We start from the raw sequence: 15751 nt of genomic DNA, 5'->3' as shown, positions 1-15751 counted from the left end.
AACGTCAGACTGAAGGGTCCTGGGTTCGATTCCGGTCAAGGGCATGTGCCAGGGTTGCTGGCTCAATCATCTGTGGGAGGCATGCATGAGGCAGCCGATCAGTGATTCTCATCATTGATGTTTCTATATTCCCTCTTCTCCTTTCCTCTCTGAAATCAATAAAAATAAAATTTAAAATATATAGATAAAATGGCAACAAATATCTATCAATAATCAAAATATCAAAATAAATTAACAAGAAATCTAATGAACAAAATAAACTGGTGAATAAAATAGAACCAGAGGCATAGAAGCATAGAACAGACTGAGGAATCTCAGAGGGAAGGGGGGAGGAGGGTGTGGGAAGAGATTAACCGAAGATCTTACTTATGGACACAGACAATAGGGTGGTGAAGGCCTGGGGTGGGAACTGAGTGGAGGGGGGCAAAGGGGAGGAAGAAAGGGGGACAACTGTAATACTCTCAACAATAAAGACGTAAAAGATCATAATAAATTAGCCTGCTATATTTGCCAAACATTTAAGTAATTCACCCCTAATGCCTTGACAGGGCCAGGTCACATGATTTCAAGAGCCTCTTTCAGCCCATGGGCCAGATGTTCCCCACACCTGGTCTAAGCTGTGAGAACTTTGCTTTCTGTTCTGCAATATGTCAGTCTCCTATAACAGAAAAAAACAAAAAACAAAAACAAGACAAAACACAAAAACCTGGAGATTCTGGAACAAGTGTACTTTCTGTGCCTTCTGGAAGCTGAGGGTCACATGCAGCTGGGAACTGAACTGTGCACTTAGCCCACATGAGCATCTCGTCAGGCTGGCTTGAGCATTGACAGATTACGGGGGGGGGGGGGGGGGGGGGGGGGTTTGTTTCTTTTAAAATATATTTTATTGATTTCTTACAGAGAGGAAAGGAGAGGGATAGAGAGCTAGAAACATCGATGAGAGAGAAACATTGACCAGCTGCCTCCTGCACACCCCCTATGGGGATGTGCCTGCAACCAATGTACATGCCCTTGACCAGAATCGAACCTGGGACCCTCAGTCCGCAGGTTGACGCTCTGCCAGGGGTCCTCAAACTTTTTAAAGTGGGGGCCAGATCACGGTCCCTCAGAGAGCTGGAGGGCCGGACTATATAAACTACTAATTCCTACTGTAACACCTCGGCTGCGCTCACTGCCTAAAAAACCTGGCGGGCCGGATCAGACTCCTCTGCGGGCCGCATGTGGCCCGAGGGCCGTAGTTTGAAGACACCTGTATCCACTTAGCCAAACCGGTTTCGGCAGATTACTAGTTTTTATTACCAGACTCATTAAGTCAAGAGAAGAGATCCGAACATCCCAGGACAGTGGTCGGCAAATTCATTAGTCAACAGGGCCAAATAGCAACAGTACATGATTGAAATTTCTTTTTGAGGGCCGAAAACCGACTTCTGGGTGTGGGCCACAAAGTTTCAATCGCAATGTATGTGCGCTCCCACACGTGGTATTTTGTGGAAGAGCCACACTCAAGGGACTAAAGAGCCGCATGTGGCTCGCAAACCGCAGTTTGCCGACCAGAAGATGATGGCCTGGGGTCAGGTGTCAGTGGCACCATTTCCCCACTACACCCCTCTTCTGCTCCCCATGATGGAAGTCCATCCCTGCCCACAAGGATGGGGTATCGTCCCCTTGACCATCTCCATGCACAACCTTCCTGTCCACATTTCTCTCTCGCTCTCTTTCTTCACCTGAAAACCCTCTCCAGCACGCTCAAAAGCACAAATGAGCCCAGCTGGCGTGGCTCAGTGGTTGAGTGTCAACCTCTGAACCAAGAGGTCATGGTTCAATTCCCAGTCAGGGCACATGTCTGGGTTGCAGGCTTGATCCCTAGTGTGGGGCACACAGGAGGCAAACAATCAATTATTCTCATTGATGTTTATTCTCCCTCTCCCTTCCTCTCTGAATATATTATTGATTTCAGAGAGGAAGGGAGAGGTATAGAGAGCTAGAAACATCTATGAGAATCATCGAACAGCTGCCTCGTGCACACCCCTCACCAGGAATGTGCCTGCAACAAATGTACATGCCCTTGACTGGAATCGAACCTGGGACTTTTCAGTTGGCAGACCAACACTCTATCCACTGACCCAAACTGGTTTTGGCAATAAAAATATATTTTTTAAAGCAAAAATGAAGTGCTCTATTTTGCCCACACATCCATCAACTGTGAAATAGCCACCTACTATGTGCACCCTCAGCTGTACTGGGGATACAATAGGCAGGATCACCCATTGCTAAGGGCCTAGAAGCCATAAAGAACTAAGAATGGTAAAGTCAAGGAGGGCACCTTCCCCTTTCCATTCCCTCTCTCTTCCGCCCCCACCCCCACCCCCAGGCACTTCACCATCAGCTTCCTCACTCCCCAGCTCCAAGGGCCCTTGCTTTACCTCTGTAACTTGTTGCCTAAACCCATTTCTTCAAGGAATTACTTTTTCTACTTCTATAACTCACCCAATTGACTCTTACAGTTGGGTTCTTGGCTTTGAATTCTTTCCTAGCCAGAACCCAAGTACCGAGGTTGTTGAACCAGGTCTGGTCTGACTCCACCGGTCAAACACCTGCTGCCGTCCCTGCAGCCTTCAACATGACTCCCCGACCCAGGACCCGGCTTCTTACTGTGACTCAGACTGTTCCGCCGCTATGTTTCAGTTCCAGAGAAGCAACAAAACCATCCCAGGCTGACCTCAGCATCCCAGGCTGACCTCAGCACCAGCTGCATTGAATGATGACCCACCCCACCCCTGCCCTGACGCCAGCCAATCAAGTGCAGACCGCAACCCTGAAAGGACACACCTGGAAAACTGCTGACCAGCATTCTATTAAGATCTTCTGGGTAACTGTTTCGGGAGGCCTCCTTCCTGAGCTCCTTTCTTTTGTTAATCCTCACCCAGGATAAGAATGGAAGGGGAGGGGGAGAGACACATCTCCCGTAGGCACCCGGACCAGAACCAGGGCGGCTGGGGATGTAGCCTGCACCTGAGGCACGTTGGAACCCGGGGCCCTGCAGCCCGCAGGCCAAGGCTCTGCCCACTGCGCCGAGCCGGCCGCGGGCGGGTTCCTTTTAAGCTGCGTTCCACGCCCCCGGCAGAATGAGAACCCAGGCCCCGCCCACCGCGCTCCTCGCCACGCCCACTGACGCCACGCCCCCTCGCAGGGCGCGCCCGTTTCTATGGCGACGCGGCACTAGGCCGGGGCTGCCCGGCCACCGAGGGGAGGAGCGGCGGCGGCGGCGGCGACATGAGCTCCACAGGGGTGGCGGTCGGGCAGCCGCCCCCCAGCTCGGAGACCCCGGGCTCCCGGGGCGCCCAGCGCCAGCGCCACCGCTCGTCCGGGGTCCTCCACCTCCTGGGGCAGCAGGTGGCGCAGCTCGGGCTCAGCGAGGCGCAGAAGCGGGTGGTGGACCTGGAGAAGAGCCTGCAGTTCCTGCAGCAGCAGCACTCGGAGACGCTGGTCAAACTCCACGAGGAGATTGAACACCTGAAGCGGGAGAACAAGGGTGAGTCCAGGGGGCGGCCGGTCACCGCGCCCCCTTCCCCCCCATTCCCATCCCCACCCCCGCGGTGGGGCCGGAGAGACAGGGAGACCTGCCTCCCTAGTACCTGTCCTCAGCGCCAAAGCGGTACGTGGAGCTGGAACACGAAAGGTTTAGGGAGGCCTCAGGGCAGCAAGCCCACCCCGAGTCCTACCAAGTAAGAGCTCAGGTTCCCTACCCCAGACCAGCCCCCCAGTCCTCCCCCCCAGCTATGGGTCTTCCCAAAAGGTGGCCTCCTGGTCCGGGCGGGTCTGGCTGCATCATTTCCCACAGTCACCGGGTCAGCCCTCTTTTCTGCCGGCAGGGCCAGGCCCACCCCATTTTAACTCTTTAGAGAAGTAAAACATACCCTCAAGAGTAGCTCAGTGAACTTGCACACACTAAGCACACCCAGCTCAAGGGCAGACATGTTGGCCCAGAAGGATCTCTGACTCCATCCCGCCTCTCCCCAGACATCTGGGACCCTGTGCCCTTGTGTCTCCTCAGGGCAGGCCCACTTCCTAGTTTCACACCCCTCGAGGCTCCTCGCCCCCTGGGCTAGGCCTGAAGCAGAACTTGAGGCCTCCACCATGGGACCCCGCCCCTCTCTCTGGCCTTCCTCACACCTTAGCTCTCCTCGTCTTCCTGCGTCTCACCCCCATCCCTCCCTGATATCAGCGGTGTCTTGGGCACTTGGTTGCAGCACTGACTACATCTGCTCATCCATGGCCAGGGCCTCCTAGACTCATCCCTCTACCCTGGGAACCAAGCCCCCCGCAACCTCCCGGCAGAGGGTGCCTGTAGACGTCATGGATGAAGGGTGGGATTTGGGGTTTGGCTCAGGGAGCAGCCAGAGGCATTCCCACCCTAAGGTGCCCAAGGCAAAGGCTTGGTCCCGGGGCAGGGTCCCTGAGGCCCCTGGGGACTCGGCGGAGAGAGGGTGGGCAGGGCAAACCAAGCGTCTCTCAAATGGCTACGGCTGTGGAAATGACGAGAACATGTGCTTGCTTCCAGATCTCCATTACAAGCTAATAATGAACCAGAAGTCACATAGGAGAGGTAAGGCTGAGGCCTACAGTGCCTGAGGGGAAGTCACCACTGCCAAGAGCAGCCCCTCTAGACTGCCCGTGCCCACCCAGCTGCGGGGGCCCATGCACTGTCCCAGTGGTGAGGGGTCCTGGAGGATCTGGGCAGACAGACACCACTGCACCCAGCCGTGGTCTGGGTGACAAGCACAGAAGGTGCCACTCTCAGGGAGCCCAAGGCCTGAGGTCTGAACAGTAGGGTCAGTGGGCAGAGCTGCCAGTGGGGGTGCCCAGGCCCGCCCCTGCCTTCCCCAGCCTCACTGCCTCGGTGAGCTCTTTCACTTGGCTGCTGCTCCGGCCTACTCCTGTGTCCCTCTGAAATGCCGGGGAGCCGAGCCCAGTTCTGTGGCTTTGGGCTTGTTCTCCCCCCTAACATTTGGGGCCAGGCCTGACACTGAGTGGTGATGAGTGGTGCCAGCCTTGAGTGCTCCAGTCTGGGGGTGCCTGCCAAGGCTTTCTTCCTGGGACACACAGAGAATGAGACATGGGGGCCCGACTTTAGTGGGGCAGTGCAGCTCCAGTGAACTGTCCCAGACACACAGTGACGCCCATTTAGGGGCCCCAGGCCTGCAGTGTGTGTGTTTTTTTTTGGGAGGGGGGCGCGGTACCTGAAGGGACAGCAGGGGGGGTTATATGCCTTCAGGACCTGCCTGCTTCTAAGGCCCCAAGCCCCCTTCTTTGTGGCCTTGGCTCCCTCAGGCACCGGCTAGATCTGGGGCTGCCTCCAGAGCATCGGGGAGGGCTCTGCATGATGCCTGGGCCCAGGGCCTGCAAGGCCGGGAGGTGGGCGCAGGAGGGCCGGCTTCTTGCTGTGCAGAAGCTGCTGGGGAGAGTGGAACATAATTGCTGCCATCGTGGGTTGAGCCCTGCCTGTTTGTCCACAGGCAGCATCACCAACTCCAGCTTTCAGCCCACAAAGCCGATCCCATCCTCAGTGACGGCAGGTGAGCCTGCCAGCACCTCCGTGCGCCTGGGGGAGGGCAAGTGCCCACGGTGAGGCAGCCCTGGGGGTGGGGAGATGGTGCCTTTGCCAGGCCCCACGGACTGGAGGGTTAAGGGGCAGCTAAAGGGAGCCAAGGAGGGTGTGGTGAGCTGAAGCCACCAGAAGGTGAGCTGAGGTGGGCGGGGCGGGCTGTGGGTCAGCCAGGGGAAGGGAGGCTGCAGAAACAGATGTCAACGAGGCGCACAGGTCCCACCGCAGCCCCCTGGGAGCGGGTGTGGGCAGACTCACTGACAGCCTCGCTGTGGGGTCTCCCAGGGACGAGGGGAGCAGGCTGCTCGCTGTAGCATCCCGCAGAGCAGGCAGGATGCAGGTCCGAGGGCCCGGCATCCTTTGCAGCACGGAGAGCCTCCTCCCCACACCGCCTCCGAGAGGCCAGACCTGCTTGTCGGGAGCGGCCCAGCTCTCAGTAGGAACCAGGCAGCCCGTGGGTCTTGTTCTGGGAAAGTAAATCTGTGCGGCTGGACTGGGCCCTCTCATCCAGTTTCGTTTTGTCCCAAATGGGGTTCTGCTTTAGTCAGGGGACAGCGGCAGGGCCACCCCAGCCGCGGCAGTTTTGGAAGCCGGGAGACTGGCCCTGTCCCAGTTGTCAGAGCACTCAGGAGGCTCCGCCCACAGGCTTCATCCTCAGATCCTCCTTCCTGTTTTCCAGCAGGAGGCTCTGCTACCATCTACCCTTCCAGGAGGAAACTGAGGCAGGGGGCGGGGGCTCCTTGGGCACACACACAGCCGACCCTGGAGGCCTTGGGCACAAATGCTCGATGCCCGCAGTAACTGGCCCCGTCTGGGTCTGACCCGCAGCGGCCTCTCAAAACAAGGCCAGGCTCAACTCCAAGAAGCAAGACTCGAAACCTGACGGTCCCCAGAAGACGGACCTGGAAGAGAAGACTCCAGCTGCTCCCCAGCTTCACGGCAGCAAGCTGGACAAAGCCGCCGGGGCACAGAGGCCCTCCAAGTAAGGCGTTCAGGAGGTCCACAACCTGGAACCAGCCCATTGCTTTGCCTTCCCAATGGGCTGGCCTCCAGCATGAACTAAGCTGGGGGTCCTACAGGGCCCCTGTGCTGACCTGAGCCCACAGGAGGGGCCAGCAGCAGCCCTAACCATTTTCTCAAAAGAATTTGGCCTCCAAACAAGCTTGCCTTTCACCAGGCAGAGAGTCAGGTTGGCAGGCTCCACCTGGGAAGCTCACTTGGCCATTGGAAGGCACAGTCAGCAGGACACCCAGGTTTTGGAACTTCCCTAGGAAGCAGCAGGGAGTCTGTCCTTGGCACCAGAAAAGGGACCCCATTGTCCCCCAAGGAGTACAGCCAGCAGGACAGGCTCCTGCTTCTCTCTGCACAGTCCTTAGATTCCCTCCTGATCAGTCCTACCAAGTTTGGGGCCAGGACAGCTTGAACCACGCATGTGCACCTTGTGAGGGGAGGAAGAGATGGGCCCAAATCCCTGGCCCCAGAGACCGCCCCCCCCCACCACTGCACCCTGGTCAGCAGAAGGCAGCCAGGCCGCTGCCCCAAGAGCTGGTGAGGCAGGCCACCTCTGGGCTGCTGCACTGACCGTTTCAGAGAAGAAGTGGAGACTTTGAATTCAGAGGCCATCTCGGGGGCAGGCAGCCAGCACAAGAGCAAGCAGGTGACGGGGGCGCCCCGCCTGATGAACCTGCCCCCCCACTTGCGCAAACCCAGCTCGCTCCAGCAGTGTGAGGTGGTCATCCGCCAGCTGTGGAACGCCAACCTCCTGCAGGCCCAAGAGGTGAGGCTCGGGGCTGGGGCGCAGCCCTGGCGGCTCTGCAGCCCCGGCCACCACGCCTCCTCCCGTCTTCCAGCTGCAGCACCTCAAGTCTCTCCTGGAAAGGACCCAGAGGCCATCCCAGGCTGGCCCTGAGGCTGACCCGAGTTCTCAGTGAGTGCCCGGTGGGGCTCTTGCCCCCACTCAGCAGGGGCCTTGGCTGTGCAGGGCTCACTGCTCCCTCCTTCCCCAGCGACCAGGAGGCTGCGCAGCTCCCCAAGGTGGCCAGCAAGGGTGTCTCTAGGAAATGGTGAGTCCGGGGGCGCACAGCGGGTGGGGCACCTGCGAGGAGGAAGGGGCGGGGCACAGCAGAAAGGAAGCCCTGGCTCCGCTGCCCGCCCTGCCCTCTGCCCCTGCCAGCCTGATCCTGAGCCCCATTCCCGTGTCGGAGCGCGCCATCCTGCCCGCCCTGAAGCAGACCCTGAAGAATAACTTCGCCGAGCGGCAGAAGAGGCTGCAGGTGGTGCAGAACCGGCGGCTGCACCGCTCGGTGCTCTGAGCGCCGCCCGAGCAGTGCGCACGGAGGTCCCGGCCAGGCCCAGGTCACAGCTGGGGACACACCCTCTCTAGGCAGCATTCCCAAAAAACTCCACATGAACCAAACTCACGGCACATAAAGTCCTTGGTCTGAGAACTGAAAATGTTTATTTTCTTGCTCAGCATTTTGCTATCCTGCATTTACACAAGAAAGTGTTAAAGTATTACTTCACCTGTTGAAGAATAAACCTTGTTTCTCCCAGGCCTGAGTCTAGTCCCTCGCTGGCTGCCAGGCGCTGCTGCCCCGCGAGGCCCCAGCTCTGCGCCCTGAAATGGGGGTGGGGAGAGGGCGCTGCAGCCAGCGCCCTGGAAACAAGCTTATGTGCACCCCCTTACGGGACTCAGGGCCCTTCCTGCCTGGGCTGCCCTCCGGGCACAGCACTCGGTCTTCTCTTGACCAGACATCCTCAGGACAAGACAATGTCCACCTACCTCAGCGACATCTGTGTCCACACTGACACCAGCCACGAGCCACACTGCTGAGCCCAGCGGCCCCCTCTGGAGGCCACGGTCAAGGCCCCAGGAGAATGGTCCTCTGCAGGGTGCTGGGCCCTAACCCGTGATGTCCCCACCCTGTGAGGGCCTCGCATCACCCCTCAGTCGCCAGAACAGCAGCTTCCTCTTACGTCTCCTGGGTTCCTCAGGCTAACCTCTGCCTCTTCCAGCTTCCAGACACCTGGAGGTGAACCAGGATGAGGCATCGACAGTCAGATGAGGGCCATCTCCAAGGTGGGGGACCTGGCTCAGCCCTGACAACACCCCCCACTGAAGAGCAGGCTCTGGACTCACAGGGGTGGGGCACAGCGACACATTCATGACGAACACAGGAATAATAAATTTATTATAAGAACCACAGAAGATAGAGTAGTGCACATACAAAAGAGGGAACCTCTGACACCAGAGGCTGGCTGATGCTCCCTCTCTGGAGTGGCTCTGAGGATACCAGGTCCAGAGGATGGCACCCTGGCCCCAAAGTGAGCCCAGCTAGTGCACATGGTGCCAGGGACACGGTTCCCCCAGAATCCTCTGCTCCCCAGGACCCCCCGAGCTGAGCGGGCCCAGGGCTTGAAGGGAGCATGCCGTGAGGTGTGAGGTCCAGCTAGCTGGCAGTGGCGACTTGCAACCATCCACAGGCCAGACTTCCTCCTGAGAGACACTGGCGCCCCTGGGTGGGGGGCCTCCCAGCGGCAGGCCCCGTATGAACCCAACACTGAGCAGAGGATTCGGTGTGTCTTAAGGATTTCCTACAGAAACGGGTAGAGTGTTTTCTGGCACACACACAAGGGGCTGTAAAGGCCCTGACTTCTCCCCGGGAGTCGGAGGACAGGGTCCTGCAGGTGCCAAAGGGACAGCAGCCCGAGGAGCGCAGACCCGGGGCGTCTGCCGCTCCTGCCTCAGAGGACTCCAGAGCCCGGCCCAGTCCGGTTCAAGTGTGGGGAACCGCTCGGTGGGTCCCCAAGGCGGAAGATAAAAGCAGGAAAGCTAACCTAAGCCCAGGCTCTCTAGGGGAGCCAACACCTAGAAAGGTCCGACACAAGGTGTGTGTCTGTGGCCCCAACGAGGCTGCCAGCTGACCCGTGGTCCCTGGTGGGCTGGCAGCTGCTAGGCGGCCGAGAGGCAGGCCTGGTGGATGCTCTCCGCCCAGGTGTTGAGCAGGGCTGTCACTGAGTGCTTGTCGGGAAGCTGCAGCAGCCTGGAGGTCATGCATCGGTGCACCGACTGCAGGAAGGGGTTGGCGTCTGCAACAGAGCAGGGGGTCTGAGCGCTGTGCCCTCCTCCAGGACAAGCGGCACTCACTGTGCAACTCCTGGATGGGACCCGCCCTAAAGGCACAGGGCTGGCGTCTGGGGCACCGCTCAGCCACGGCCACCTGGGATGCCATCACCCAGCACCGCTGGGGGCTGCCAGGCTCTCCCAGGCCCTGTCACTGGAGAACTGCAACCTGAATGGACCTGGAGCCCAGGGCTTTCCCTCAGGGACAGCCTCAGGGCCCTGGGCCTGGTCCCATGTGTGCCAGGCCTCAGCCCTCACAGGGCCTCTGTCTGAGAGGGCCGCTCACTCTCACTATTGGACACGATGCCCTGAAGCTGCAGGACAAAGGGACACAATGGGGGTAGAGACCCTTCTTTCTCCAGTGGCTGCTGTGCAACCTGCTCTTCACAAAGGGGAGCCGAGGAGGAGAGGGCGGGACTCCGCCTGGGAGGCTCATGGAGGAAACCCTGGTTGCTCAGAGCTGACGCTGCCTGCCCTGAGTCGCAGGCAGAGACCCCTCACCGCCGTCCTCTCGGCTCACCCACCGTACTGCCACTGCCGGTCGATCCACAGCGGGCTCTGGGCGGGGTAGTCGGCGGGCACACTGAGCTCCAGCGGCGGCACGCTCGGGAGGTCCTTGTCATCTGCAACACAAGAGGCCGTGCCTATTCCCGCTCGCCCTGCGCCCAGCCCTGCTTCTGGGGACTGCAAAGCTGGGGGACACGGGCTCCAGAGCTGGCCCTGGACAGGGGGCTGGACTTCCCCGGCACACGGTCCAGCCCTCGGAAGATGTCCTGGGCCAGGCGTGTAAGGACCAAGGAAGACCACGCAGGCAGGCCCCTGTGGGCCTGGGCTGTGCTGGGCGCCTGGGTGTCTGCAGGAGGCTGAGCACAGTGCACAGGCGGTTGGGCCAGTCCTGAGGCGAAGCCTGGCGCTGAGTTGGTAGCACCCCCGTGGCCCGGAGAAACGGGGGAGCCGCCCTCCCCGGTGCTCACCCAGCTTGCATATCAGGTGGACGGTGCCGTTGTTACTGCAGTGAGAGGGGTCCAAGTTCACCAGGAACTTGGGGTCTAATCTGGCCACCTCCCCCTGGAGCACGTTGGGGATGCTCTGCCGCTCGTCCTCTTCAAGCTTCCGCTTCCGGGCGCACACCACCGGGGCCCTGGGGGAGGCGATCGTGGTGACCACACCGGGCGAGGCTGTGGCCCGGGGTCCCCCCTGCGCCCACCTCAAGGCTAAGCCCCGGGCTGTACATACGTGATGGGCGGGCCATGGATGGCCGTCATGGCTGGCACGAACGTGCGGTACAGGGAATGGTTGAAGACGGGCGAGCGGATGTTGGCCAGGACGGCGTCCAGGAGCGGCTGGCACAGGTACTGCTGCTTGGTTGGTGGCACCGGGGGTGGCGGGGGCGTGGGCTGGAACAGGAAGGGTGGGAAGGCTCTCCTGAGTCCAGGGCCCTCATCCTTACTTACAGCCAGACTCCCGAGGCCCCCCATCCCCTCCACCCCCTGCAGACAGAGATGGCCAATCCTGGACACATTCTCCCGAGTCCCCTCCCACCAGGGCCTGGCCTATTGCTTGGCAAGTGGAGGCAGCTTAAAGGAAAACCCACAGCTTGGGGTTGGAGGAAGCACCCACAGGTCACAGCTGGAGGGCAATTTCTCCCACCTCCCCGCCACCCACAGCAGACCTACCTGGAAGAAAACCCCCAGCAAGTGCCCAGGCTGAGCTGTGAGCCCCCTCTGCCCACCCTGGACAGTGAGGGCCGCTCTCAGCCTGTGGTTCCGAGTCGCTGTCAGGCGCCCTGACATCCCCGCTGCCTTCAGAACCTCACCAGACACAGCCCCCACTCACCACCGCCATGTCATTCTTGAGTTTCTCCAGGGCAATCTCACACTTCTGCAGAGTTTTCAGGGGGCACCTGTGGGGAAGGGGTACGTGGTGACCCTCTGTGCTAGAGGGGGCGAACCGGTAGCTCTCGTGTGCTAGTCCCAGCCACACACATCTGCCCTCCCCTGACGTCAGACCGGGAGCCTTGCTGCTGGAACCGTCCACAGGAACCCAGAGCCTAAGGCCCGTGGTCCCACCCCAGGAGCTGCTCGGTCCTGATCAGCAGAACAAGGCCCAGGCAGGCCAGGGCCCAAATGAGGTCAAACCAAGAAGGCCTTGGGCCTTCCCACTCTAACAGGCCAGCCCTGCAGTGTCTAGCTCTCTGCCCCGAGAAGCAAACCAGGAGGGAGACACAGTCTGAGCCGAGGGAAGTAACCTGAAGGCCAGGCCTCTGGCGCTGTGGTGAGGACCTGGCACGCCACGCCTCCCGGCGCTTCTTAAGGCTCCGTCTTACGAGGCCCCAGAAGATGGCGCTGGAGTGGGGCTGTGAGCTGGGCTGGCCCACAGCTGGCGAAGGTGGGGCAGGGGCTTAGAGCCTCTGAACTCTGCGTGGTCCTGGCCTGGCCAAGCAGCAGCCTGGGGTCCCCCATGACCTCCCGGGGGCCTGAGGACATGCTCACCTCTTGGAGGGGTCAGTCAGGATGTCCAGGAGGCTCTTCATCTTACTCAGGTCCTTCTTCCTGTCTGGAGCAGAAGAGGGGACAGTAAGACACAGCCTGGGAGCCGGCCCCCCCCCCCCCCCCCCGGGCAGGCCCCCTCACCTTCGTTCTTGTCGATCTTGTTGATCATGCGGCGGAGGGGCTCGATGTACTTGGACAGCTGCTTCAGCTTGTCCAGGTACTGCTGCTCCTCGGCCTGGCTGGAGCCCGCCGGGCTCATGACTGAGCTGGGGTTCACTGCGGGACAGAAGCCCGTGAGCCCGGCCAGCCCGCAGGCCCGACTCTGCGAACCCTCGAGGTGGGGTGCTCGGGGCCCAAGGGGCTCGGGTTTGCCCCCCGCTTTCAAGCGAGGCCTCATGAGGGTGAGGGGCTGCCCTCAGCATCCCAGCCCCCAGGGCTAATGCGGGTGCCACGACTGGCCCTGGGTCTCGGGCTATGCCCACCCCCAACCCGACTTACCAGGGGTGTTTAAAGGTCCCGGGGAGGGGACACTGAAGTTCTGCGGGGTGCGCGCTGTCACTGGACTCTGGGAGGGCTGTGGTGAGGGGCTGGGCAGGAAGCTACTGGGGGATGGGGCAGGGCCGGAGCTGCAGCAAAGGGAAAGGGAGCGTGTCTGTGAGCTGCGGGCACCAGCGGGGCCTCCCCGGGAGCCAGGCAGGGAGGGGCGCCCTGGCCAGGCCTACCTGACGTTGGAGTTGGGCTGAGAGCTGGGCTGGCCGGGCTGCGGGGACGGCTGTGGGGGAGGGGGCATCGACTGCGGGGTCTGCACCTGCTGGCCCGGCGACGGCGAGGACAGCATGGTGAGGCTGTTCTGGCTGACCTGGAAGTGGAGGGGGCTCAGCCTGCTCGCCTGCCACGCTCACTCCCACTGTCCCCTCGTTGCCACCGCTCAGACTGGGGACCCCACGTGGCTGCACGCACAGCCCCTTCTGTCTCTCACAGCCTCACTGCACACCCTTGTCTTTCTCTGATGCCCTGCTTCTCACATACCAACATGCACGTGCCCACCTCTCGGGCACAAACCCCCGGTGACCAAGCCCTGGCCGGGCGGCCCTTGCTCCGTGGGGAGAGCCCTGGAGAACGGGCCTTCGCGCTGAGCCCAGCATGCCTGGGGCCTGCCTCCGTGAGGGAGACTGTGGAGCGGAGGCCAGGGGAGGCCTCTCCTCTGCAAACCCGCTCAGGCCAGCCCTCACCAGCATGCCTCACCTGGGCTCTGGGCCTGGACCTGCAGGTCCCACTGTCACGGGAGGGGCTCAGCGTCATTCCCAGAAGCTGCTGCCTTGTGTGCGGAGCAGGGCTCACCCTACTGCCTGCGTCCTCATTGAGGAGACACAACAGTCAGCGCACGCTGTCCTCACCGGGGAACTGCCCGGTCCCCTGTGACCTCCACAGGAGGAGCCACAGCCCTAGGACTCTGGGACAAGGATGTGTGAAGCAGCCACTCTCCACAGCGAAGGTCAGGATGGCAGTTCCAGGCGGTGAGGACAGCTGTGGAGACGCCTCCCGCCAGCCCCGGTAACTGGCCTCTCCTGGAATAAGCCCTGAAGAAGCTGCCTCGCCCAGTGCTGATGATGGGGGCACAATGGCCCAGCCCCTCCACACGGCGGGATCACCGTAAGGCCCTGCCAGCCCGAGCACTCCGGAGGGCTGGCAGTGACTTCTCCCACAGCCTGTCAGCCTCCTGCACTCCTAGCACCACCTCAGAGCCCGCTCTGCATAGCCCAGCCCACACCCGCCTCCTGAGCCATCAGCCAGTCCTCAGACCGCCTGCCCTTTCCCACACTCCTGCACCCGGCATCGGAGTGCGGGGCTGGGTCGCTCGGAGTGGCCGCTGCATTCCATCCTCCTGTCAGGGAGCAGGAAGGGACGTTTGAAAGAGCCCAGACCCACCAGGAACACAGGATGCCACCTCCCCTCGCCCCCTACCCCACCAGGCTGCCGGGAACAAGCCCCGGGAGAGAATGGCCTCTGCTCTGCTCTGGCTCCTCCCCACCCACCGCGTGTGGGACGGAGCTGCAGGGGCACAGAGGCCACATCCCAGCACTTCCGACACGGCTGGGTCAGAGGCACAAACTCAAGCCGCAAGTGGAGGGACTGAAGTGAGGGAGCTTGAGGGGAGCAACGTGGTTCCAGGTGCTTCATGTTGACATCAGCAGGGGCACAAACAGGGCCTGGAGCAGCTTAGTCCCCCACCCCCACCCCATCCGCACCCCCATCTCCACTCCCACCCCCACCCCACGTAGGACTCGCCCTCACTGCCTGGATGCACTGAGTCCGAGGCCTGCACTAGAAAATATGCTCTAGAATCTACTCAGGTGCCAACGAACTCCCAGGACGAGGAAGGTGAGGTCGCCTCAGGAAAGTCCATTCAGAGAACCACATATGGTGCCAAGGTCTGGCCCCCTCCCTGGGAAGGCCGCTTCCCACCTGCCCCCTGAGCCCCCACCTTTCCCTGACCAGCCTGCCGCCACCCCCTGTCTGAAAGTCCCTGAGGGCATCCTCCTCCCCCTCTTCCTGCCACAGGTCAAACCTGAGCCCCTGGCCCGGCAGGCGCCCCACCTGCCCCGGTGCTCCCGCCTCTGCCAGCAGCTGTCCCTCTAGACGGCGTTCGGCTTCTGTCTGCTGCCTAAAGCTAGTGCTGCTCTGAAGGGAATGAGGCCACTTCACAGGCCACTTCCCGCCTAATGTCTGAAATTGTACAGAACGGGGCAAAAGTAGGTTTACAGTTGTGAGTACACAAAACCGCTTATTTTGTATTATTATTTATTGTGTTGTTTTTCCTATGAACTGTCAACCTGCTTTTGCTCTTAAGAGGCACCTCCAGCACTCAGAGCGTGGGAAACGGTGCTCACATCCTCTGCTTTGGGTTCCGCGGAGCCTCTGACACACACAGCTCCCCCAGCACCTGACCGAGGGTCTGAGACCCGTGAAGAACGGCCCCAGGAGCTGGGCGTGAGCTCAGTGGCTCCCCTCTCCTCCAGCCCCCTCTCATGTCCAGCCCCGGCTCTGGCTCCTCTGGCCCCTTAGTCAGACTCTAAGGCTGCTAAGGGAAACCCTTGGCCTCCGACACCCCATCTCTGCATTGACAGCTCCTCTGGGAAAACGCACACCTCCTGCTGGCAGCCAACACTCCCCTCGGAGGCCTTCAGGATGCCCCTCCGGCCTCTGCTGGGAGGCCCACGGCTCTCAGGACCCTGAATCCTGAGTCGCCAACCACACACCTGAGACGGGAAGCAGCCACTCGGAGGCCCGTGTCAAGAAAAAGCTGGTCTAGCGAGGCAGCTAACAGGACAGTGAGCCCCGGTCCTCAGGCCTCTAGGACAGAGGAGACCAGGACAGCTGCCTGTGCTGCCTCAGTCTGGGCCGCGCTCAGAGGGGCGAAGTGCAGTCCAGCTCTGAATCCTTCTCTTCTGGCACATTCTGCCACAAACATGGGCATGTCCATCACAGCCACTGGCAAAGCCATAGGATGCTGCCGCCCCATCACGTGCA

General features: G+C 60.8%; 2 protein-coding genes across 8 annotated transcripts in view; one reads left to right on the top strand and one right to left on the bottom strand.

Annotated features, from left to right (window-relative positions):
- MED15 (mediator complex subunit 15) overlaps positions 1 to 15751 on the bottom strand; it is a 74882-nt gene that overhangs the window by 12077 nt on the left and 47054 nt on the right. For 6 of the 7 annotated variants that reach the window (XM_036449528.2, XM_036449532.2, XM_036449531.2 and 3 more), the window contains 9 exons: positions 12943 to 13079; positions 12719 to 12846; positions 12362 to 12496; positions 12221 to 12284; positions 11565 to 11631; positions 10965 to 11125; positions 10703 to 10869; positions 10253 to 10351; positions 9420 to 9694 (listed from right to left, as the gene is read on the bottom strand). In XM_036449528.2, the coding sequence (XP_036305421.1) occupies positions 9558 to 9694; positions 10253 to 10351; positions 10703 to 10869; positions 10965 to 11125; positions 11565 to 11631; positions 12221 to 12284; positions 12362 to 12496; positions 12719 to 12846; positions 12943 to 13079 (1095 nt within the window). In that variant the 3' untranslated portion in view covers positions 9420 to 9557. Of the gene's footprint in view, positions 1 to 9419; positions 9695 to 10252; positions 10352 to 10702; positions 10870 to 10964; positions 11126 to 11564; positions 11632 to 12220; positions 12285 to 12361; positions 12497 to 12718; positions 12847 to 12942; positions 13080 to 15751 lie in introns of those variants that run through there. The other variant, XM_036449530.2, reaches the window with a different exon arrangement.
- LOC118725598 (coiled-coil domain-containing protein 74B) lies at positions 3274 to 7998 on the top strand. Its single transcript, XM_036449570.2, has 8 exons — positions 3274 to 3532; positions 4562 to 4606; positions 5517 to 5576; positions 6434 to 6587; positions 7196 to 7382; positions 7456 to 7532; positions 7612 to 7668; positions 7779 to 7998. Exons 1-8 carry the CDS (start codon positions 3274 to 3276, stop codon positions 7915 to 7917), a joined length of 978 nt encoding a protein of 325 aa, XP_036305463.1. The 3' UTR covers positions 7918 to 7998.

The sequence above is a fragment of the Pipistrellus kuhlii genome, unplaced genomic scaffold, assembly GCF_014108245.1.
Source record: "Pipistrellus kuhlii isolate mPipKuh1 unplaced genomic scaffold, mPipKuh1.p scaffold_m20_p_20, whole genome shotgun sequence".
NCBI lineage: Eukaryota > Metazoa > Chordata > Mammalia > Chiroptera > Vespertilionidae > Pipistrellus > Pipistrellus kuhlii.
This window is presented reverse-complemented; position numbering and strand designations above follow the sequence as displayed.

Coding starts and splice junctions, on each gene's coding strand:
- LOC118725598 (XM_036449570.2), top strand. CDS start 3,274: ATGAGCTCCACAGGGGTGGCGGTCGGGCAGCCGCCCCCCAGCTCGGAG. Junction 3,533..4,561: donor CCTGAAGCGGGAGAACAAGG/GTGAGTCCAGGG, acceptor GCTTGCTTCCAG/ATCTCCATTACAAGCTAATA. Junction 6,588..7,195: donor GGGGCACAGAGGCCCTCCAA/GTAAGGCGTTCA, acceptor TGACCGTTTCAG/AGAAGAAGTGGAGACTTTGA.